Here is a 25,326-nt window from a genome sequence, read left to right as displayed (position 1 = left end):
ATCCAGGAAATGTTCTGATCACCATTGGGGTCAAGAAGGAATTTTTTCCCTCTTGAGGCATGATTGGCACAGGCTTCTGGTTGAATTTTTTGTCTTCCTCTGGAGCAAAATAATGGATATATAATAATGTATTTTAAGTTGTATTTGTCACAGCAGCTGTAGGACCTTGCCAGAGTACTGCACAGGTAATTGTAGCAGAGGGAGAAAGGAGGTTCTCTCCTGTGACTGCACTGTGGATTAATTGATACAGACACTACTAATGCTTGTGCTAGGTGACAGCCTGCTTGGATTTTTACTGAGACCAAGTATGGTGCTGGAATTACTTTTAAACCTGGGGGAGAGCTCACCATAAACTGAATACAAATTAGTAACATGGACCACACACACACAAAATAGATGATGTCCCTTGCCTCAGCCCCAGTGGTGCTGCAACTATGGGGCAAATTAAGAAACATTGCAACATTAAGAACCAAATTCCAATTTTTAAATTGGAATTTTGGCTCTTCTAGTGCAGAGAGCCCAATTGCACTTTCTGCAGTAGTGATGTGGCTCCCCTCAACCTGGTCTGGCACTAAGAATGTGAGCGCAAGGGAGCAAGGCATGTTCTAGGCTGCCACCAGGTGCAAGATTGACTCTGCTCAGTCCATCACAGCTTTCTTTAAATTTACATTGGGTAAATGGTCTTTGTTATTTACACAACAATTTTAAAAAAAACAAACAGTGCTATATAAGTCCTTACAAGGGAATCAAATGCTTTGGCAAAATCCAAATAGATTATATCTACTGCATCCCCACTGTCCAGCTTCTTACTTACCTCATCATAAAAAGCAATTAAATTGGTCTGACATGACCTGTCCTTCATAACTCCAGGGAGTGCTGGATGAAAGGAGGAAGTAAGTGCAATTAACTAACTGCTGTGTGACTTGTAAGGGCTACCTGGCTGATTGAGCACATACTAATTAAGGGGGTGGAGTAAATCTGGTAAATTCTCAGCAGACTTTTGGCTGTTTGGTTTGAACCTCAATAAGTTTCTGACTGCACAGCGAGTTTGGGAGCTGCTAGCGAGTGTTGCATTTAATCTAAAGTGTTGCATGTAGATTAAGTGTATAGTAGGCGTTAAAAACAAAAAAGGCGTTTGAAACTTAAAAGGCACTATACAAGGGATTGCACTCGGGAGACTGTAAGTACCCAGTGGCAATATGAGTTGCAGTATGATTGCTGGTGTTACTTGCCGCATGTATGTGGTCCTGGAGCAGCAGTTCCATGCAGCATTTACTTGTGAGAGATGCAGGTGGGTTTTCCTCTTGGAATCTGACGTGCAGAATCTAAGGGGGGAACTGGCAGCACTGAGGGCAGCTGCAAGCATGGGGGAGAACAGGATGCTCACTGAGCAACCACTGGCAGGGGCCGGTGTAGTGGGGGGTGGAGAAGGGACAGTGGAGGTTAATGAGGGAGACAAATTTGTAACAGTTAAGAGGGGCAGTAGGGGACACAAGGGTAGGGGGGCTGGTTCACAGCTTGTGCAAACCAACAGATTTGCCGCTTTAGGTGAAGATGCTGGGGAAGACAGCTCTGAACTAGCATGTATGGAGCGGGCTGACTCTCAGAGCACCCAGGGAGCCGGCACCTCTAATACAGGTGGGGGGAATAGTGCTAGGAAGGGTAGGCAGGCTATAGTTGTAGGGGATTCAATTATTAGAAAGGTGGATAGGGTAATTTGTCGCAAAGACCCTACATGCCAAACTGTGTGTTGCTTGCCTGGTGCTAGGGTTCGGCATGTGGTGGAACGAGTGGACAGATTGTTGGGAGGGGCTGGGGAAGACCCGGCGGTCTTGGTACACATAGGTACCAATGACAAAGTTAGAGGAGGGGGGGAAGTCCTCAAGAACGATTTTAAAAATCTAGGTGCGAAGTTGAGGGCGAGGACTTCCAAGGTAATTTTCTCAGAGATATTACCTTTGCCACGAGCAACATTAAGAAGGCAGCGGGAGCTTAGGGAGATTAATGCGTGGCTGAGAGATTGGTGCAGGGAGGAGGGCTTTGGGTTTCTCCAGAACTGGGCTGATTTCTCAATCGGCTACAAGCTCTTTGCCAGGGATGGGCTGCACCTCAATGATGATGGGGCAGCTGCTTTGGGGGAAAAGATGGCTAGCGGGTTGGAGGAGATTTTAAACTAGGAGTGGGGGGGGAGGGTGCAGTGGGAAATTCTGTGGTAGACAGGATAGATGAGGTAGTGGGCATAGTAAGGGAAAATGGGGGAGGAGACTTGCTTCGGGATACTGATAATGGCAGGGAGGCCCATAAGTTGTTTACACGTCATTCTCACGCCGGAACCAGTATTAAATGTATGTTTACCAATGCAAGGAGTCTGACTGGTAAAATGGGAGAGCTGGAGGTACTGGCGTTGGAGCGGAAATATGATGTGATTGGAGTTGCTGAAACTTGGTTGAATGAGTCTCACGACTGGGCTGTTAATATTGGGGGGTATACATTGTTTCGGAGGGACAGGGGCAATAGAAAAGGAGGAGGAGTATGTCTGTTCATTAAGCAGGAATTAAAAGCAAATATTAAGGAGGAAGTGATGGGGTTAACAGAGGGAGCTGAATCCTTATGGGTTGAGCTTCTCACAGATAGTAAGGAATCTACCAAACTAATTGTAGGGGTATGCTATAGACCCCCTAATGTAAGCGAAGAGGAGGAGGCCCAGCTCCTGTTGCAAATAGAAAAGGCTGCTAGTTTGGGGCAAGTGATAATAAAGGGGGATTTTAATTACCCTGATATTGACTGGGGCAATAGTACTGCCAGGACAGTAAATAGGAACAAGTTTATAAACTTGCTGCATGACAACTTTATGTCACAGGTTGTTGAGGAGCCAACCAGGAACCATGCTATACTAGATCTAGTGATCTCTAATGACCCAGAACGTATAGCAAATGTGCAAGTGGTTGAACCCCTGGGTAATAGTGACCATAATGTTATTTCATTTGATGTTTGGTGCAGGAAACAAATTTACACGGGGGCAACAAAGACAATGAATTTTAGGAAGGCAAATTTTAGCTCCTTAAGGGCTGCGCTTCAGGGCATAGATTGGGGCATTATGTTTTCTGATAAAAACACAGAGCAGAAATGGTTGTCATTTAAAATGATATTAAATCATTACTGTTCTCAATTCATTCCATTAATAAGAAAAAGTAGAAGTGTTAAGAATCACCCTATGTGGCTTAACTCTGAGGTAAAGAAGTTAATAGGGAAAAAAAGGAAAGCTTTTAAGAAATATAAGTCAGAGAGGACAGTAGCTGCGTTTAATGAATATAAACACTATAACAAGTGTTGTAAAACAGCAATCCGGAAGGCAAAGATAGAAAATGAGGAGCGCATCGCGGCCGAGGCCAAGACTAACCCCAAAAAGTTTTTTAAGTATATTAATAGTAAAAAGATGCAGGTTGAGGGTGTGGCCCCATTGAGTTATAGTAACAATATGGTTACAGCGGATACAGAAAAGGCAGATGTGCTTAACCAGTTCTTTTCTTCTGTGTATACAGTAGAGGAGCCAGTGGGCCAAGTCCCACCCAATAGCTGCACTGTTGCCTCAGCTCCAACTACACAGTGGTTGCCACAGGATATGGTGCTTAAAGGGTTACACACGATAAATGTAAACAAGGCACCTGGGCCAGATGGAATACACCCTCGGGTACTGAGAGAGCTAGGGGCAGAATTGCAGTGGCCCTTGTTTCTGATATTCTCAGACTCTCTTTCATCAGGTATGGTACCTAGGGATTGGAAGAAGGTGAATGTCATTCCCATATTTAAAAAGGGAGTAAGATCTCAGCCTGGCAATTATAGGCCTGTAAGTTTGACATCCGTGGTGGGCAAGTTATTTGAAGGCTTGTTAAGGGATCACATTCAAAATTATGTAGTGGAGAATGCCATTATGAGCAGTAATCAGCATGGCTTTATGAAGGACAGGTCATGTCAGACCAATTTAATTGCTTTTTATGATGAGGTAAGTAAGAAGCTGGACAGTGGGGATGCAGTAGATATAATCTATTTGGATTTTGCCAAAGCATTTGATACCGTTCCCCACAAACGACTGCTTTCTAAGCTAAGGTCTATTGGTCTTAGTGAAGTCGTTTGCACATGGATAGAAAACTGGCTACAGTATCGGGTACAGAGGGTGGTTGTTAATGGTACATTCTCTACTTGGAATAAGGTTCTCAGTGGGGTCCCTCAGGGTTCTGTACTGGGTCCACTTTTGTTTAATTTGTTCATAAATGACTTAGGGGAGGGTATTATGAGTAATATATCAGTGTTTGCAGATGACACAAAACTCTGCAGACCAGTCAATTCTATCCAGGATGTGACATCCCTGCAGCAGGATCTTGACCAACTGGCAATCTGGGCAGCTAAGTGGCAGATGAGATTTAATGTGGATAAATGTAAGGTCATGCACCTGGGATGTAAAAATATGCAAGCCCCGTATACCCTTAATGGGACTGCACTAGGCAAATCCCTAATGGAGAAGGACCTTGGAGTCCTTGTAGATAATAAACTTGGCTGTAGCAAGCAATGCAAGGCAGCAGCTGCAAGGGCAAACAAGGTTTTGAGCTGTATTAACAGGGGTATAGATTCACGGGAGGAGGGGGTTATTCTTCCCCTTTACAGAGCGCTGGTAAGGCCCCATCTAGAATATGCTGTTCAGTTTTGGTCTCCAGTGCTCAAACAGGACATTATTGAGTTAGAGAGGGTCCAGAGAAGGGCAACTAAGCTGGTAAAGGGTATGGAAAGTCTCAGTTATGAAGAAAGACTGGCCAAGTTGGGTCTGTTTACACTGGAGAAGAGACGCTTAAGAGGTGACATGATAACTATGTATAAATATATAAAGGGATCATATAATAACCTTTCTAATGTTTTATTTACCAGTAGGTCCTTCCAACGGACACGAGGGCACCCACTTCGTTTAGAAGAAAGGAGGTTCCATTTAAACATTCGGAAAGGATTTTTTACAGTGAGAGCTGTTAAGTTCTGGAATTCCCTCCCCGAATCAGTCGTGCTGGCTGATACATTATATAACTTTAAGAAGGGGCTGGATGGATTCTTAGCAAGTGAGGGAATACAGGGTTATGGGAGAGAGCTCTTAGTACTAGTTGATCCAGGGACTGGTCCGATTGCCATCTTGGAGTCAGGAAGGAATTTTTTCCCCTCTGCGGCAAATTAGAGAGGCTTCAGATGGGGTTTTTTGCCTTCCTCTGGATCAACTAGTAGTAAGGCAGGTTATATATAGGCATTATGGTTGAACTTGATGGACGTATGTCTTTTTTCAACCCAACTTACTATGTTACTATGTACTATGTTACTATGTAAATCTGCAAGATTAAGCAATATTAGGGGCAGACCTATAACAGTCTCTTTTTAATGATTGCCTTTTTAAAAAAAAAATCCTGGCAGGTTGTAGGTAGCAAAGATTAAGATGTTTTTTGGAAAATGCATATTTTTTTTTTTAAAACATACTCCCACCACCTAAAACCTGCCAAGATGTCTCTGCAAAAAAGTGATTGTCCCTATGCAGGACTGTCTGTTTTACAACATGACTACATTTACATCCAACAACTTTTGATATTATAACTTATTGATATTATAAGTAATAAAACAATTGATGAAAGAGTGAGGAATAGATGGACTTACCAAGCTGTGAATTGTTTGTTGGTGTTTCATCTGTAATAAAATAAAAAAGGAAAATGTTATCTATTTTCAGTAATATAAGTCTTTATGAAGATGGTTTACTATATCCTTTACTATATCTTCTGTGTACTAAATATAGGGAAACTACTGACTGCTATTAATGTTCCTTAGACTTATGGCTAGCTTACTCTAAGGACTTTAGTCCATTTAGTCAAATCCACTTGAGTTAATTAAATGCATGTACTTGAAACCCACGACTTCCACTACATTCAAATTATTGCCTCGAGTGTGTGATCCAGCATGCTTGCCAGATAAAACACTTGGGACTTTTAACCATTTCAACACAGGTCAATGGCTACTCTTGCAAACACTATCAGTTTTAATTATAAGCAGTCTGGCTCTAAGCAGGCTAAAATCTATAGTGCAAATGGGCCCTAAAGAGGCCTCTTTCCATAGATATTTGCAAATTGCAAAAGTAAGGTTCTCTTTAATTATCTACAAGTGTGTTTGTAAGCTAACCTCAGAAAGTAAAGATGAGTGAAATTTTTAGCCAGGATTTGCTGCAAATTTGTGTGTTTTGCCATTGATGGATTCGTTCATGACACAGACGACAAAATTCAGTGCAGAAAAATTTGCCGCGCATAAAAAAAAATTAAATTTTCCACGATTCGCAATTTTTTTGTCATTTCACTCATCAGTATACATTCTCGATTATTCAATAGTTGTACCTGGTAGGAGATATGTTTTGTTTTCTACATAAACATGCATCCATTTTGTGTTTCTGTTCATGTGCAAATTTCTTTTTCATATTAATCAAGCCCCTGGCTTCAAAACAGGAACAATATTACTGTTCCTATAACTGCTGTCCAAATGGGTCTATGGTTTTTGTAGAATCATTTAGCCTCCGTGAAGCAACATTAATTGCACAGTATATTGCATTTATCTGCCAGCAGCGATCAGACACACATTTCTGGCATCATTTATTTATGCTGTTACACAGAATTACCAAATAAGAAAAGAAATACCGAGGCAAAGCAGGCAGAAAGCACTGCTGTTTTGAACATCAAAAAGCAAGTGTAGGCTTTAATTATAAGGAACTTTAAGTGATGGCACTGGAGTTGGCATTTCTATCACTAGAAAACCAGAATAAGTCAGGAATTTATCTGTTAGAGAAATGATAAGGACACTTCATTCCATAAGAACATGTTGGCTGAGTTATTGATTTGGGGATTATACTACTATTGACTGGAGGATAGTGATGGATCAGAAGGCTTCAATCCAAAGCACACTAGGCAATTCCTGGAAACGATAAGCTGTTTTGTCCTATTACTCCGTATAGTTCCTAACAGCAAGTAAGCCTAGTTAAACTTACTGCTTTTCTGTACAAAATCATAACCAAACTTAAATATGTTATTAATGTGCATAGATTCAGGGTGGCATTAATAAATGGGCAAAAGGAGTATTTGCCCAGGGCCCATGGATTTTAGGGGGCCCACTGTGGTTGCAGTTGCACATTGTTTATATTGTTGTTTGGTTGAGGGTGCACATTTTTTGCTGAAGAGTTAAAATCTGACCTTAGAGTCAGCTCCTGACAGTTGTGCATCAGCCAGTGACAGCCCACCCATGCCCTTTTCCTTTTTCCCCCTGAAAAAACTCATTGTGCTTTTATATATTTGTTGCTGTTGTTTTTTGCACTAACTATTTTTTTTTTACTTTTGTCATTGTTTTGTTCATTTCTAGTTAATTACAGTGGAGCCAATGTTGTATATCAGTGGTAGTGTTATAGTGCCAGGGCCTGGATATCTGCCATAAGTACCCACTGCTTCTCACTGCATATAATGTGATGATTTTGTAAATAAAGACTGCATCTCACTGTATATAATGTGACTGGGGTGTCAGTACCCACTGCCTCTCTCTCAATAAAACCAACTTAAACAAATTTAAAGGTGGTTCACTTTTAAGTTAACTTTTAGTATGTTATAGAATGGCCTATTCCTTGCAACTTTGCCATTGGTCTTCCTAATTATTTTTTTTTATAGTTCTTGAATAATTTGCCTTTCTCTTCTGCCTCTTTCCAGGTTTCAAATGGGGGTTACTGACCCCAGCAGCCAAAAGTATTTCTCTGTGAGGCTACAATTTTATTTCTGTAATTTTTTATTACTTATTTTTCCATGCAGGCCCCTTAACTATTCATATTCCCATCTCCTGTTTAAACCATTACCTGGTTGCTAGGGTAATAAAGACCCTAGCAATCAGATAGCTGCTGAAATACCAAATGGAGAGCTGCTGAACAAAAAGCTAAATAACTGAAAAACCATTAAAAATAAAAGAGGACAAATTGCAAATTGTCTCAGAATATCAATGTCTATGTCATATTGAAATTTAATTTAAAGGCAAACTACCCCTTTAAGCTAACTGATCACAAACACAAATGTATGGAGAACCCCTCACACAAGTGCATGTATGAATACTTTTACATCCTAAATATTTTTGGGCAAAAAAAAAAGCACCCCCACCCACACTTTTGCGCAGTATCCCTGGAAATCAGTGGGAACCGCAAGAGGTAGTTGGGAGGTTAATTTTTTACACCAACAGTGAATCCACTAAGTCTCACATTAGCTTTACGTCAGTCTGTGCATGGCTAAGCTTTAGCTTTCCCAAACAAAAAAGTCACTCTCCGCCTATGAATTTGATCCTTGTCCAGGGCCCTCCAAGTCCTTGAAGCAGCCCTGCATTGATCTTAGCCTAGGATCTAGCATCTGATGAATCCTACTGCACAAGTTTCATTGCCCAGTGTAAAGCATCATTTTAAAAATGTTGCTGGATACAGCATAGTAAAGCAGTACATTTTCCTTTAATAAAGTTCACTTGTTAGATGAGAATATACCATAAAAATTAAATTTAGATAAAAGTATACAACATATAGCACAAAGAAAAATGTCCTTATTGTTTATATTTTAAGAGCAAATAAACATGTGTTCTGCTGTCTCAGTATTCAGTAAATCCTTGTTTGTATGCATTAAAGATTCTGTTCTAAGATCAGCTTCCAACACTCCAATTCAGCAGAGCTGCTGCACTGTTGCCAGCTTCAGAAGCGGAACATATTCCTCATGTTCATGTTATATCCTTTGGTACTTGTCTATTTTTCAGATTCAATCATTTGAAGATAGATGTTCATTTTGCTATACTGTGGCTACTTACCATCTGTTATCTTACAACGCTGAATCATGTGAAAAATATCTGTATAATCCTTAGGTCACAACATTAATTTGTGACTTGTACCATTTAAGCAGGGTAATTTACATAAATATGACATTATCTAAAGCTGCACATGACCAAAAGGACTATTTGACATCAAATATGTCAGATTTAAAAAATTAAACGAGCTATAGTTGACACATTGGATTTGTTTGAATTATCAACGTGATCCAAATAAACACATGATACACAAGAACAAATACGTACAAGTTCAATGAAGGTCTAGTGCAGCTTAAGTAAAGAAAGTTTGTCCATCACCAAAAGAATGGCTTCTTTACTTTTTAAGTTTGTTTATTGCCATGTTATTATTTGTTGGGCTTACTGGCATACATTTTTTTGAAGGGCTGACTTTAATAAACATTTGGTTAATGTAATTGTACAGTCTATACAGTTTCTCACACTTTTGGCTTCTAGCTGAAGACCCTATACCCCTCTGCAATTTATGAAATTACATGTAGAATCAATAACATAATCTCCAGATACTACTGAAAGTTGAAGTTTAGCAATATCTATAAGGCCAGTTATTGTCTATGCTTGTTGTATATTATATTTCACAAAATTTGGATTCCGTTTCTGTAGCTGAAAATTTTTGCTAAATAATTACAATTTGTGTGTGTTTTCTTTAAAGAAAAAGCAATGTGGCTGCATACTATAATTATAGCACACTTTATATATTACTGTTGTTATTATAATTACTATAATTAATACGATTTATCTATATAGAGTCAACACATCATTTACATCAACCCTTGTCCCAGTGAAGCTTACAATCTACTGTCCACAGTCACACACAATATAGTAAGTTTTGCTCTTTAATTAAAATGAAAAGACACACAGGGACATTACTGACCACTTCTTGTAATAATAGGTCCTGCAGACACAACAGCATTGCCAGACAAACTGTAAGGAGTTAATGTTGTTCTTATTACAGCATCTCTTCTTTCTCTGTTGTGACATGTCTGGGGATTAATGAAAGTCACTGTGTTACTTTGCAGCAAAGAGTAAAACTAGTTTACACAGTACCAAAGTAAGGATCATAGAAGATTAAGTAGGGAAACACCATTATACACTGTGGGCTTATTTTATGTACATACTGCTCAGTTTTACAAAGTTTAATTAAAATGATACACTCAATAATCAGTTCAAGATTAAAGGTAAACAGCTGTGTTATTCTTCATAATGTAGTATTTTTTATAGTTGAACTTATTAAAGAACGTTACCGCTGTTTAGCTGTTATTCTGATAATATCCTCCTTTGAGGCTGTAATCTGTATTCAGTACATAACCATCAATAATTAAAAGTTCCAGTGTGGACATACAACTGCTCTTGGGGCTAAAATGATAGAGGATGCCTCAAGAGAAGTTTTTGAGGAAAGGATTGCTAGTATTAGTAGTTGGGCATACGCAGCCACAGAAGTGTTCAAGTATAAGGTCCCTGGTTATTCTATTTGTTTCTCTTCCCTGACTGCACAAAGGGTAGGGAAAGGAGAAACAAAGACCCATGGTAGCAGCAGTCTGAAGCACCAGCACTCTTAGGTTGGCTGCATTTGAACATGTTTATTTTAATTAAATTTAACTATGATATATTTAACATGCTGGTGAACATTAAACATCAAAAATAATACGCTGCCGATACTAGACTTTGGTCAATGGCCAGTAAAATCCAAATGGAGCATTCTATATATTTGACTGATCTCAGCATACAGTACACTTGACTCTATATAGGCGTGTAACTTTCTGCCTGTGGTGCACTGTCTGACGATGTGTTTGCCAGGCTGTTAGGTGGACAGCAAATATTGGGGGGATGTGTTCCTAGTATTGCTGATACATAGCTGCAGAGGAAATCCATTTTAACACTGGAATGGCAAAAACCTTAAATCCTTAAACCCACATCCTAAAGCATAAACTACTCAAATGTACTCAAATACAGTATAGGTGTACATGGCAAGATTGCCATAACAATAAAATTATAACTTTAAATATCCAATAGCACTTAAACCCAATTATGAATAATATGATTCTCATTACTTACTGGTGTTAGGTAATGACAGTCATCTGATCGGCAAAGCTTTGTTATGCAGTGCAAAAACACTGTAGACATTTTCTGGTTCTTGTGCTTGACGAATCGAAACACTTCAAAGGAAAATCTTCCCATTTGACTCTTGCCATTCTCAAATATTGTTGTCTGTGGGTCTTTGTCACAGCTTTAAAATATTATATTATATCAGATATAGAAAATGTTTGTTGTGGTTAGAAAATTATTACCTAAATAGAACATAAATATTACGTTAATCCCTGAAATCTTCTTTATTACTGTACATCCCCAGCATGCAATATGCTGAGACTTTTCTTTAAATCTCATTGGTTTTTTTGCAACAGCATTTAGAAATTACTGATCTAAGTCACTAAGGGACACTCACTAAAGTTAGGTGCTGAAAACTTTCTTTAGAAAAAAGGCACAAACGTTTTCAGTCGCCTACACCTGGTCCAGGTCCTTAACCCCCTCCACCTGCATGTCTTTGCTAAACCAACTTCCCCTTAGGCAACACATGTGTGTATGCTTGTTCATGCATGCAGGTAAAGGGCAGGTGGCCGTGCAGGTTGCCTAGGGCTGGACACAAGTTAGGACCAGCTAAGGAAACAAATGATTGCAAATACTGCCTCTATCTCTCATCTATGTGTAAGGAATTAGGAGGGCGAATGATGAAGCTATAAAAATGCTTTCTGCAATAGTACAAACAACCTGTAACAAAGTTTTTCTCTTATTTCTTCCCTGGGTTTGGAATTGGGGTATCGAAGAAAAACACATTTATCCTGTCTACTTTTAATCCTTATCAATCGTTATTTTATCATGTTTTAAAACTACCTGTTTTTGGTACTTCTGATGCTGCCGGCATCTTTTCTATACATTCATTCAAATATTTGGATATGAAAGAACAGTTTGGAAGCAATATTCTTAAAACCTTTGTCACTGCAGATTTTCTTTGAGGGGAACTGTTATTACGACAAAAAATATCTATGGGGAATGTTTAATATTTATTGTATTCCTTATTATTATAAGGATAATAAGGAATAAGGAATTATAATAAAATTATTATTTTTTTAGAAGTTGAATAATTTTTTGATACATCTTAAAGGGATAGTGACACATCTCAGGTTTTTGCAGAACTGTATTCTTCATGAAAATGTGCCTATATATCCTTTAGACCATTTTCCTGAATTTGACCTCTTTCTATGTAAATTGGACATTGGTTGCTTCTTCTTTAATAGTCTGTCAGGTCCCTTAGGGCTTGTCAATCAGGGCTTGTAAGGCGGAACTTAAATGCTTGACAGACAGGAAGAACTTGGCAGTGCCAGAGAGCACAGCTTTCCTACCACAGGCTGCTGCTTCCTTTTAAGTTCAGGTATCTGTTTATCGAATAACTATCCATGCACTACAAACTCCCCTACTTTGATCATTTTTTTTTCTTTTCTTTTTTCACATGGTTCTTTTAACTAATTTCCCCTTACTTGATTATTTATGCATTGCCCTTGTATATCTGCCTGCTTGCTTTTCCTATAATAACTTAATGATCTGTGCTAGGACTTCTTGATTAACCTTCTAAAAGATTAACCTTCTAGCCCCCAGTGCTGAAGTAAATCATCGGTGCAGGAAAGGCAAACAGGTAGGCATAGATCCTGGGGGAATGCATTAAAAGCACCCTTAGAGAGGAGATTTGTTTTTTGTTTTCTTTTGCAAGAGGGTGTGTGAGAACCTTGCCTCAGGCAGCGTTCAGTGGGCCAGTTACCAGGAGCGGCAAAAAGCCACCTCTTAAGAGCTTTTTTTTTTTCATTTTTTAAAATGGAAATTCAGCTCTGCTAGTGCATAGAGCACAACAGTGCCCTCTGAACTCATGATGTGGCCCCCCCGGACTCACTCCTATGCTAAAGAGGTAAGAGCGGAGCGGGTGAGGGGGAGCAACATCATGGTGCTACCTCAACAGCAACAGCAGCCCCAGAAATGCCACTGGATAAGAGAGGCTGAAAGGAAAAATGGCAGCAAAAATAAAACAGTAGTACTTGCCCCCTACTTGAAGTAGTATACTTCTCCATATGAAGAAGTGGGGTTCATTTTTAAAGCAATATATTTTATTAACCTGGTGGGTTTATGTCAGTGATTTTGGGATTATTATTGCTCTCAAAGAAAAGATTTAATCACAAAACTAAATATGTCGCTATCACATTAACATTTCCTGTGGTAGAGAAGTCATGATGTGAGTCACTAAGTGCTTTCCTTGGTCAAACAAGCTCATTCCAAGCAAATGATCTGGAATACCAGAAAGTATGGTTAAGTTGTTAGCAGCAGATAAAAATATCTGGTTGAACAAGAGCACTGATCTGATATGTATGCCAGACATATACTGTAAGAAGAAAAACTAAAACATATTTGTGGATAAAAGATTTATTGTACATGTACAGTAATATGGACATACCTGTATAGATAGTTTCCTTTTAAGGATATCATACTAGTAGCCACTAAATAATGTCAGCATTACAAATATTGATATTTTCATATTAACACCTACTTTAAATTGACTACAGGTACAAAAGCTTAAACTTAATTTGCCTGTTCTATATAAGAGAAAATGTTATGACTTCTATTTCATACCTGAGGAAGAGATCATATCTGATATCATCATTTGGATTGCCAGAAGGAGTGGTATAACAGTAGTCCATTAAAACATTCCACCTATTTTATTATAAAAATACATTTAAAATAGGTATTAACCATTTTTTAAAATAATATACTGCACTTTATTTGTGATAAAGAACTCAAAGGGCATATCACATTATTTGCAAGTGCAAGTAAGGTAGACATGACCTCAGTGTGATCAGTCAATAAATATGATTAAGGAGCCATTATTCAACTGTACTAAAATTGCTTTGTTGATACAGTGGCTTTTTGGCTATATGAAATGACTTACATAATCATCACTGCAGAACTTGCAAAAAAGAAACCACCATGCTTCCTGCTTAAATTTAAACAAGATTACTCTCCTGACAGATATCAAATAAGGTCATTTTGTTCTATAGATAGAAGACAGATGGCCTAAACAGCTAATGAGTAACTACAATAGATATTCTTATCCTATTTCCACGAAAAATTTGTTTAAATACATACTAAATACCTACTATATTTTTATGTAAGGGGAATGGAGCTACCTGGACCCAAAGGGCTTAAAAAGGGGAGCCTTGACAAGGCTAGGAAGGCATGGGAGCAGAAGAGTTCAGACCAGGATCATAGAGAAAATGGAGGGGGGACGAGTACCTGTACGTTGCCAGGAGACAGCAGGAATCGGTTCAGTGCACATGTGGCAGAATAAAGAGAGGCATGCCACCCACCCGCACTAAAATGGTTTGGCGAGAGGAGGGTGATGCGTTGGAGTTCTGGCTTTTTTAAGTTATGTCACACCTGGGAGGTTGGAGGGGGGATGCTTTCCAGAGTGGGAAGGGGCTAGTAGCTCTGGTGTAATTGTGTTTGGTTCAACTTTCTTGGGTGATAGTCCCGGAAGGCAGAGGTTCAGAGTGAGGACTACTTATGCCTTTACTTGCCCACCTTAGCGCAATGCAGCTGGGTGGCCGGCATAGCAGGAGACCTATTCACTGCAGGGGAGTCAGCATTTCTGGGTAGTCCTGATCATTTAGATTATTATTGTATTGTTTGATTACTGTGTTAGCTGTGGCCTGTTTACATCCATCCTGGAGTGTCATGTGTTCTGTCTTGGGACAAACAGGGAAATGGTAAGTGGCAGCTGTTCAGTCAGGGGCTCTAATGACCATGTCCCTTGACACTACCCTGGTCAAGAAAAGATGTAAATGCAAGGATAAAGATCCTGCCGAACCATGTCTCTACCAAATCTAGACCATAAACCAAAAGCCGAAAGAAGAATGAGAGGTACTAAGGTTAAATTAAGGGCCGTGGAAAGTTAACTGCCCTTAATCCTCAGATAATTTTCTGCCCGGACCCCCCCTCCCTCCCCTCTTCTTTTCCCTAGTTAAAAAACAAAACTCAATCCAGCAACCAAATACCCTGACAACGGACAGACCTTTTAGTTTATCTTTTTTAATAGAATTGTATAATGCCATGTTGATATGGGAACATTGTGATTACAATCTGTAATATGATATGACATGTTTTTCTATTTCTGTAAACTTTGCCTTGATTTCATATTGATACAAATGTTGGATTGTTAAAAAAAAAAAAAAAAAAAGAAAAGATGTACAAAATCTTAGGGGTCCTCTACAACAACTTTGGGCAAATGTGCAAAAGCACTAAGGGGAGCAAGAGTATACCCCATTAGTGCTCATGCAGAGAGCATTTCTGGGGTCTGGATGGGTTCTGCATGGTGTGCCACGTTTTTTATCCGGTGCGAGGTGCAAAGCACAAATAGACCTCAGAGGTGGGGTGTGAAACAGAGCATCAGTAGGCACAGATTATTGTCCAAACGTGAGTAAGCTTATTTAAACTACTAAACCGTAGTTGTATGACTAGCAAAGTGGCTAACAAGTTGCAAGTTCATTTGGTACAATTAGATCGTTTAACATGTTTGTTGAATTTGATTCATGTACTCTCTCTCTTATTTCTTTTCCATCTCCTGTCCTACAGTTTTAATTGCAAGCCTGCTGTGTATTGACCAAAAATGCTATATAGAATTTTTCAGAGATTTCCACCAACCACCAATTGTTAATTATGTTTTATAACAAATCTATTTGAATGAATCTACAAAATCCTTGAGAAACTGTTTGAAAGTATGTTCAAGCATAAGGACCTATTAATAAATTCAATTTGTAGTGTATCTTTTTTGACAATGTCATATCAAGAAACAAACAAGAACAACTGAATTTACATTACCGTCCGTCAAGGTTGGTTGCTCTCACTGCTGCATAGATTTTTGTCTTCAGTGGCAGTCCAGCACTTGGAATTAGCAGTTGCTGACTGTAGGTTGAATCCTAGAGTGGTACGGATTATTGATATGAATTACTGTCCATAACAGTTTTAAACATTTACAGCAGAAAAAGCCAGAAAGATTTTTTTAGAGAAGTGAAACATGAAATATGTTCTTAGGAGATGGAATTGAAATATGTATTATGTTTTAACACTGTTGTTAAACCTTTTAATGTAGGGGTCCCTAACCTTTCTTACTCGTGAGCCACAGTCAAATGTAAAAAGACTTGGAGAGCAGCAATAGCATCATAAAAGTTCATAGAGGTACCAAATAAAGGCTAAGATTGGCTATTAGGTAGCCTCTATGCACACTATCAGCTTACAGGAAGCTTTATTTGGTAGTAAATCTTATTTTAATTTAAACAAAACTTGCCACCAAGTCAGGAATTCAAAAATAACTACCTAGTTGGGGGGCACTGAGAGCAAAATCCAAAAGGTTGATGAGCAAGATGTGACCCCTGAGCCACTGGTTGGGGATCACTGCTTTAAGGATTACTTGAATGTGGTGGTGACACAAGTAATGTGACTGAAAAGTTACATTTCTGTTTTGACAGGGTTAGTTTTATTTAGTACATAACATATTGGCATTATTTATAATAAGATTGATATCTGTAGGGTTATTGCTTGAGCCATACATTTTGGTCCATACAAGAATATTGAAATAGGACAAAATGGTCTCATGTAGAGAGTTGTGGTGTACTTATTACAGAAAATGTATTTCCCCCACCAGTGGTGTAAGCTAAACAGAGCTTGAACTCTGAATGGGGAACTACAGTATTTTTCAAAGAATTGACAAAATACTAAATACTAAGGGGCTGATTTACTTACCCACGAACGGGTCGAATGGAGTCCGATTGCGTTTTTTTCGTAATGATCGGTATTTTGCGATTTTTTCGTATGTTTTGCGATTTTTTCAGATTCTTTACGAATTTTTCGTTACCAATACGATTTTTGCGTAAAAACGCGAGTTTTCGTATCCATTACAAAAGTTGCGTAAAAAGTTGCGCATTTTTCGTAGCGTTAAAACTTACGCGAAAAGTTGCGCATTTTTCGTAGCGTTAAGCTTTAACGCTACGAAAAATGCGCAACTCGCGTTTTTACGCAAAAATCGTATTGGTAACGAAAAATTCGTAAAGAATCCGAAAAAGTCGCAAAATGTTCGTTTTCAAGTCGGAACTTTTCCAATTCGGGTCGGATTCGTGGGTTAGTAAATCAGCCCCTAATACTAGTATACTAATGCTAACCGAGTCCTGTGCCCCCTGCACTGAGAGGGTGCTGCCAGTGCGGATAGCCATGCTAGGACCCATGCACATAATAAGTGAAATTTTAGAAATGTGCGTGTTACATTATAATCGTCCATGTATACAGCAGTAGTATTGGGAGAACTGTGATGGGGGGGAAAGAGGGCAGATTTTCAAAGCACTGTCTGCCAGTTCAAAGAAGAATTTCAAGTGCATATTAGTACCGTAAATTTATTATAAGCATATTTATTGAGTGTGTGAATTCTCTAGTTTCTTAATAGGAAAAACTGACCAAACTCAAACATGCTTTTTTAATAAAAACTTACATCAGAAACTCAATTAGTGCTTGGTAGCATGCATCTACCTGGTATAAAAATTGCATGCTTACTTAGACTTTGTCTACTATTTGTCTACTTACTATTTGTCTGAGCCCACTGAGATCTTATAAACCTATAGGTTTCAGGGTACCAGACAGCCTAGGGTACTACAGTTTACAGTAACTGTGTAAGCAAAGTTAGAACAAAACCCTGAAACACAGGATAAATTGTAGGTATATAGATATAGGATCTATCCAAAATGCTCAGGACCTGGGGTTTTCTGGACATGAAATCTTTGCCCCAATCCTTATGGAGAACATGGTTTCTTTTCTTTGGCTTTTTCTGGGTGGGTACATTAACATATAAATAGGGCCTGAGGGGTGAGTGGGGCAAAGAAGAAGAACCTGCTTGCTTGCAGCTGAAAGCCATAACAGAGCAAGAGGTAGTAAGCCTGCATAGAGCCTGCAGTATCTATGCCTACATCCCCCTTTAGAAGAACTGATCAGAACAAGCACAAAACAGAGAAAGATTTGAATGGAATGGAAACAAATAATAAAACAACTAAAATATGTGTATTCATCTTATAAAATTACCATTAATCATTTGCTTTGTGTTTGTACGCTTCAGTATTTTGCTTTTATGCTTATGTTGTAACAAAGTGCAACATGCCTTGCTACAAATCAAAGCTTTTTTTACTTACATTGTAGAGGAGCAAATTCAGTGTGCTGATAAATGTACCATTGCCATCTCGTACAGAAATAGCAGCTGAAGATCTACAATGATAAATTAGTAATGATGTTATTTTACAATAAAAAGCCTTTGAAACAGACATATATAAGAATGTGTATTTGTATCTGGTGGCCTATTGATATAAAACTATAAACATTTCAGTGTTTTAGTTCATTTTAGGGTAAAAACATTTCTGTTACAGCAAATTGAACCATTTGTACTGATCATTGACCTTGTTAATAGGAAAATAAGTTATGTACTTTATGGTGTAGGAAGTAGACAGTTTGCAGTTCAGGTATAGGACCTGTTATCTAAAATTCTTGGGACCTGGGGTATTCTGGATAAGTGATCTTTCCGTGCTTTGGGGGCGATTCACTAAAGGACGATAAAACGAATGCTATTTATAGCATGCAGTAAAAATGTTATTGTTTCTTATTTGCGACTTAACGCACTATTCACTAAAAGGACAGGCATCATAATTAAGACGCAATGTTCTTTGCGTTATTTAACTCGCAATTAGCTTTTTTCTTGCGTTAATTCCTGTCGCGTGCGTTATTTCCCGCTGCATGCAATATATTTCGCTGCACAATTTTACGCATGTAACCATTACTTTCGGAAAACTACTGCTCTGAAAATTACCATTTTGCTGAAAACTGGAGGCTGCATCACTCTAGGGCCAACACATACTTGAAAAAATCCCACTGCAAACTCCATGTTGTGTTGCCAAAAGCTCACGAAGCACAATTTTCTTTAAGTATCGCCTATCCCAAGTAGGTGTTAATATTCGCACACTAATGCGATATTTAGTGTGTTTAATGCTTCATATGTGTTTGTGAATAATGCGTTAGTATTATTTCTATGCAAGATATAACGCAATGTGAGGTAAATAACGCATTGCGATTGCGTTTTTTTGCGCATGCGATATGCGTCTTAACGCATGCAAAATAACTTTGATGAATCGGGACTTAATTATTGCATGCTTTTTAACGCAAAAAAGCATGCGATAAGGGTTATCGACCTTTAGTGAATTGGCCCCTTTATGTCTATACTAAAAATAATTTAATTATTAAATTAACCCAGTAGGATTGTTTTGCCTCCAATAAAGGTAAATTGTAGCTTTCTAAACGCTTGAGAAAGATCTTACAGCTAGAAGCACATGTTAAATAAAGAAGAAAGCAGCACAGTTTTTGCATGAGTGTTTCCCTATGTTTATTAATTGGAATCTATTTAGTGTCACTTGCCCTGCTGTGACACTTGGAAATGTAAGCGCCCAGTGCAAGGGAGGAGGAATCCAAAAGGCCACCTCAGGGTGACAAGAGCCCCTGGAACACCCCTGGGGGCACAGAATGACAGAGCTTTATTTTCTTTCTTTTCACAGATCTACGTGAATTTTGTAAGGCTGTATCAAATTTTTGGATTTAACCAGATCTTCCACAAAAGTTGCACCTGAAATCCAAATCAGGCTGATTGGTAGAGATGTAGCGAACTGTTCGCCGGAGAACTAATTCGCACGAAAATCGGGTGTTCGCAAGTTCACAAGTTCGCGAACTTTTAGCGATGTTCGCAATTTGGGTTCGCCTTAGCTGGAGCCAAATTTTGACCTCTCACCCCAGAGCCAGCAGATACATGGCAGCCAATCAGGCAGCTCTCCCTCCTGGACCACCCCCGGACCACTCCCTTCCATATATAAACCGAAGCCCAGCAGCCATTTTACATTCTGCCTGTGTGTGCTTGATGAGTTAGCATAGGGAGAGAGCTGTGCAGGGGTTTGAGGGACAGTTTAGGTAGCTTTGCTGACTAGTGATCTACTTTCTACTGCTCTGTATGTAGCTGCTGCGGGCAGCTGTCCTGCTGATCTCATCTGCTGTAACCCAATAGTCCTTGTAAGGACTGCTTTTATTTTCTGATTACTGTTACTCTTCTTTTCATTGTGTTCTGCAGCTCCGTCTGTGTGTGTTGGAGACAGGTGTGCTGCTCATAGTAGTGCACCAGCACCAACCACACATTCACATCATTTTTTTTTATTTGTGTTTTTTTACTTTGCTACTGTAATTTATAGAGCCCAGTGCTATTAGTCTAGCTGTGGGGGACTGGTGTGCTGCTCCTAGTAGTTCACCCCCAGCACCAACCAGAGATCACTTTTTTTTTATTATTAATTTTTTTTTATTTAACTTACTGTTCTTTAATGTGTCCAGTGCTGTTTGCTGTTATTCATAGTAGTGCACCAAACACGTTACACATAGTAGTGACATTGCATTGCAATAAAATCACCTGAGCGATGTTTTTCCACCAGCAATAATATATTCCGTATGTAGTGTGATTTCTGCCCTTTACAGCACAAAACGCAATGCTGTGTCAACAACGTATTTTTCAGAGAAGTTTTTGCCCTTGATCCCCCTCCTGCATGCCACTGTCCAGGTCGTGGCACCCTTTAAACAACTTTAAAATCAGTTTTCTGGCCAGAAATGGCTTTTCTAGGTTTTAAAGTTCGCCTTCCCATTGAAGTCTATGGGGCTCGCAAAGTTCGCAAAAGTTCGCACTTTTTGCAGGAAGTTCGCGAACGGGTTCGCGAACTTTTTTTGTGAGGTTCGCTACATCTCTACTGATTGGTGAGTGGTGAGCCCACATAACACTTTGATAAATCTGCCCCTTGAGATTTAATGTAATTTGAACAAAAAAGTCCTTGGCTCATCCAAACTCCAAACAGAATTCTGGATTCCCTTTCTTGGAATACAGAGAATGCTAAAATTTGCAATTAATACAAACAACAAAATCATTTGGGGCTTTTGGTGCTAATTGATTTTATGACAAACCTCAGTGGAGCAGACAAATCCCCCAACTTCATTAAAAAGCATATATTTGTTTTTGCATAAAAATCATTCTTGAATGAAATTGAATGTAATTAGCACTGATTTACTTTAATTAGGAGAAAGTTTACTGCTGTCACATATCCAATTTTTCATACTTACGAAGCAAGCTGAGTGTTGTTTACTAAGTATTCTAGAGGATAACTGCAACTAAATTTATACAGAAGTCCAGGAAGATAGCTTATAATTGTTGGAGGGTCAGGTGTATCTATATAACCAGATATGTTTCCAATTTGTACCACTGATGCAATCCCATAGGCATTAACTCCAGGAACAGTAGATACCTATTAATATAATACAACACATTACTGCAACAGAAATGGAAGCCAATAATTACAATGATATATATGTTAATCATTAGGATATAAGGCCTTGTTTACTATTTGTGGGGCAGTGTTGCATATATTCCCTTCATTTGCCAGCACCATCACATTCTCCTAAAAAAAATAGCAGCTTTTACCTGGTGGCCATTTTCCCTTTCACGTGTCTTCAGTGACATTTACATCTGCATTCAACACATGTTATGCCTCCAGCATTGTTTTATGTATGTATGTATGTATAACTTTATTTATAAAGCGCTACTTATGTACGCAGCGCTGTACAGTAGAAATTATTGTTTCATTGCACCACCTAGTGGTTTCTTAATGTATAAGTTGTGATTGCTTTAAAAAATGTCCTTTTCAGCTTACCATACTTTACCATGTGACCATGGGTAATACAGGAAAAGGTTAATTATAGTTGCCATCTTAGCAGTGTTAACAGCTTAATAGTCATCTTGCATAAATCATAAGCCATCCATCCCTGTGGAAGCATCGTTGGTAGTTATTATCGATCCCTAACCCCTAGGTTAGGGGTGGCCAATTCTTCGATCGCAGTCCACCAATCGATCCCCCGTGGAGTCCTGGTGGACCGCGATCAATTCAGGGATGCAGAAGTGCTGCGTTAATGTGTACATACACTGCGTCGCTTACGTACGCATTCACGCCGCACTTCCACATTCCCTGGTCATCTGTCGATCGTGACAGGAAAAAGTCTTCCCTAGGTTATTAATTAAAGCAGATATATTTCTTGTTTATGCCTTAATTTGGGTTTATACTTTGTTATGCTATGTTTGTACTTTGTTATGCTATATAGTATATGCTGCCATATTTTCTGTTTTCCCAGTTAGACACCTTCCCCTTTATTAATAAACTGAAGCCTACTAATCTAATAGTGCACAGAGTGCACATCATAGTTAGTTGGTTACATAGTTACACTGGGTTGAAAAAGAGTCCGTCAAGTTCAACCCTTCCAAGTAAGCCCAGCACACACAAACCTATACTGACCTATCTATACACTCACATACATAAACCATATATACCAACATCAATCAAGAATGCAGGCTTGATAAAAGTCCTGCTTGGATTGTTCCATGTAATGGTTACACTGAGCTCAGGAGAGAAGGTTAGGAGAAAAAACATGTTTCTCCTGCAGAGTGCATTACTAGAACAGAGTTTCTATGGAAACCAGCAGTGCCACCTCTTTATTGGCTGTCAGACTGAAGGGTATGTTTGGTATCCTGAGTTGAAAAGAACTGTGCTTGCTCAGTTAGCCAAGAGCCAAAGTCAATTCCTAAAGGAGGGGGCTGAGTAGATTAGAGGAGGAGAAGGAATCCTAAGTGATTAAGGGGGTGCAGAAGTCAATTAACCTTTGAACAACAGCAGTTATAGATTCTTAAAGATTTCAAAGAGGCTGTTTACTGATGACATTTTTTATGGGGGGTTTACATGTCCTTTAAACAGGGCTCAGCCATGTCCCAACCTCGTTTAGTGCACAGTCATACTGTGAATCTACTTGCTCATCATTCACTGATCACTGGAGCTCCTGCATATTCTATTAGAAAATGTTAAACTAGCTAATGGTGGGGGCTGCTTTGATGGACTTAACGTTGTTGCATATTAAATGAGGGACATGGTAATAAATAACTGTAATAAATAACTAAAAACTAGGATTGTAGAGGACAAATGTATTTTCATTTCTGCATTTTCAAAATACAGCAACAAAAATTATCAAAACATATTCTTCAACCAGGACCAAAAATGTATTTCATTTCTTACCACTAAACTGTTTCCACATGATTCCAACGTGCTAAGGTTGATGGTAAATATAACTACTGCGGGAAATGTATTGTTGTTTATGAAGCCTCTGCAGTGCGCATCTCCATGTTTTCCATTCAGTGACAGATCTGTTTCTGAATATCCAGAGAACAGAACCGTGCAAAAGTTTATCTTCATTGTTATTGTCTGTACTCCACAGTAGACGGTGATGTCTCTTTCCGCTGAAAACCACATATACTAGTCAACTATTGAATTCACATTTGGGGAAGGGTTTATGATTTCATGTTATTAGAGGTAATTTACAACATGGAAGGTAGGGTGCAAAGTGCAAAAGATGACACAATACACCATGTTTTTAAACTTTGCACCCTGTATTCCACACTAAATGAATTTCTGAACCACATGACCAATCTGCACAGTAATTTTTTTATTTTGTAATATATACATTAAATCATAAATAACATTTTTTTATGTAATTTAGACATTCTATTTATGTTTTGAAAATGTTTCTAGTGTACATATGAAAGTATAAAAAAAAAAGTATTTTGACTGGAATAACTGATTTTACCAACTTCTGTCAAAATTGTATTTTTATGTATTTCAAAATGGCTGAAATACTAACATAGCAAAACTGAACACTTGTAAATGAAACATTTTCGGGGAAATTGCTTTTTTCATATAAATTGCTGAAATAGACATAGCAAGAACATTTGATCTAGAAACTGTGAAGTATTTTATTCGCTATTTAGTTACACCTTTATAAAATGTATAAAATATATTGAATATGAACAATACACATTCTAGCCATTTACAATTACATTGTAATATCTCTTACCAGGAAATCTGCTGTGCTGATTGGCATCACAGTTGTATCCATTAAACTGTGCAGAAACTGAATATGTAAAAAAAGCCAACAGCAGTAACAACCATATCTGTTCCATGGCCAAGCCTATCAAAATATATACAGGAGAAAAAAAATGATAAATAACCATATAATTTGATACTCAAATACTTACATTTAATGAGAACAGAGAAATAATGTTATATATTAGTATGTGTAAAAAAAATTTAAAATGTCTGCATAAACAAGGCAAGTTACATTGGTGCACATCTAACTTCGGTGGTTAAATGATGTGGTATGATGATTTTGTTCTTGCAATTGATAATCATTTTTTACTCACCTTTTCAACATCTATTACATTTTGATAACAAAAAATTGTAACTTTAGGCCAATGGGCAGATGGCAATGAGGAGGTTGGATTCTTTTCTTCCTTTTTTCTAACTCATCTCTGCCTTAAGTAATCTAGCTTGTTTAGTGAAAGTTTCATGGATGAAAAAGTAATGCTGTTTTTTTTTAACCTTAGATCTTTTTCAAAATATTGCCTTTTGATCATTCACCTATGAGCTGGCAAAGCTTGATTGATTTTGTGACTCAAAAAAACATGGTCATTTACAACCGCAAGCACATTTTCACTTTTGCATTTTACCCTGCAATGAATTGTGCATTAAACCCCATTCATTAAATTCTTGCACCAAAATGTGCTATTTTTACTTCTGTATAGCTGCTCTCAGTGTCGCTCTGTCCTACCCACCTTCCATTCTGAATCAAGTACTGCTGTGCCTATTGACACTGGGGAACCCTGGAGCTACTGTCACCTTCTGACCAGGCAGTAACTCCAGGGTGCTCCTCATCCCTAATAGGCGCAGGGAATTGATGGGAGTGAATAAACAATAGCCTGGGAAGAAACCAGTCCAATAAAGAATTGGCATTTAGAAGGAGGGTATTTTTAGCAGCTTAATGTGCAGAATGTCTTAATGTAATTTATATATTGAGACTGAGTAAGAGCAGAGGAACAGCCACAGCCTCATTGTGCCCCTCCACGCACCTAATGGTTTTAGTAATGAGCACAATTTTAAATCCACAGTATGTCTAAGGGGCTGATTTACTAAGACACGAATTCGAATTCCGATTGGAAAAAAAAATTTGGGACTTTTTCGTATTTTTTGCGATTTTTTCGGCGCCTTTACGACTTTTCAGAAATTGTCGCGACTTTTTCGTTACCAATACGATTTTCGCGAAAAAACGCGAGTTTTTCGTAGCCATTACGATTCACTCGTATCTTGTCGCCACTTTTTCGTATTGAGCGCTCGTAAG

General features: G+C 38.5%; 1 protein-coding gene across 1 annotated transcript in view; it reads right to left on the bottom strand.

The window, feature by feature from the left end:
- The window catches only part of zpld1 (zona pellucida-like domain containing 1), a 33,923-nt gene extending 9,809 nt beyond the window's left edge, over positions 1 to 24,114 (bottom strand). Inside the window, exons 1-9 of the mRNA XM_031896364.1 lie at positions 24,007 to 24,114; positions 23,172 to 23,392; positions 21,178 to 21,359; positions 18,180 to 18,252; positions 15,829 to 15,926; positions 13,585 to 13,665; positions 10,969 to 11,140; positions 9,788 to 9,896; positions 5,683 to 5,712 (exon numbers count right to left, since the gene is read on the bottom strand). Of these exons, the coding sequence (XP_031752224.1) occupies positions 5,683 to 5,712; positions 9,788 to 9,896; positions 10,969 to 11,140; positions 13,585 to 13,665; positions 15,829 to 15,926; positions 18,180 to 18,252; positions 21,178 to 21,359; positions 23,172 to 23,392; positions 24,007 to 24,112 (1,072 nt within the window). The 5' untranslated portion in view covers positions 24,113 to 24,114. The remainder of the gene's footprint in view (positions 1 to 5,682; positions 5,713 to 9,787; positions 9,897 to 10,968; positions 11,141 to 13,584; positions 13,666 to 15,828; positions 15,927 to 18,179; positions 18,253 to 21,177; positions 21,360 to 23,171; positions 23,393 to 24,006) is intronic.
- Between the last annotated feature and the right edge of the window lie 1,212 nt (positions 24,115 to 25,326).

The sequence above is a fragment of the Xenopus tropicalis genome, chromosome 2 (genome assembly GCF_000004195.4).
Source record: "Xenopus tropicalis strain Nigerian chromosome 2, UCB_Xtro_10.0, whole genome shotgun sequence".
In the NCBI taxonomy this organism is placed as follows: domain Eukaryota; kingdom Metazoa; phylum Chordata; class Amphibia; order Anura; family Pipidae; genus Xenopus; species Xenopus tropicalis.
The sequence above is the reverse complement of the archived record's forward strand: the minus strand, read 5'-3'. Positions and strand labels throughout refer to the sequence as shown.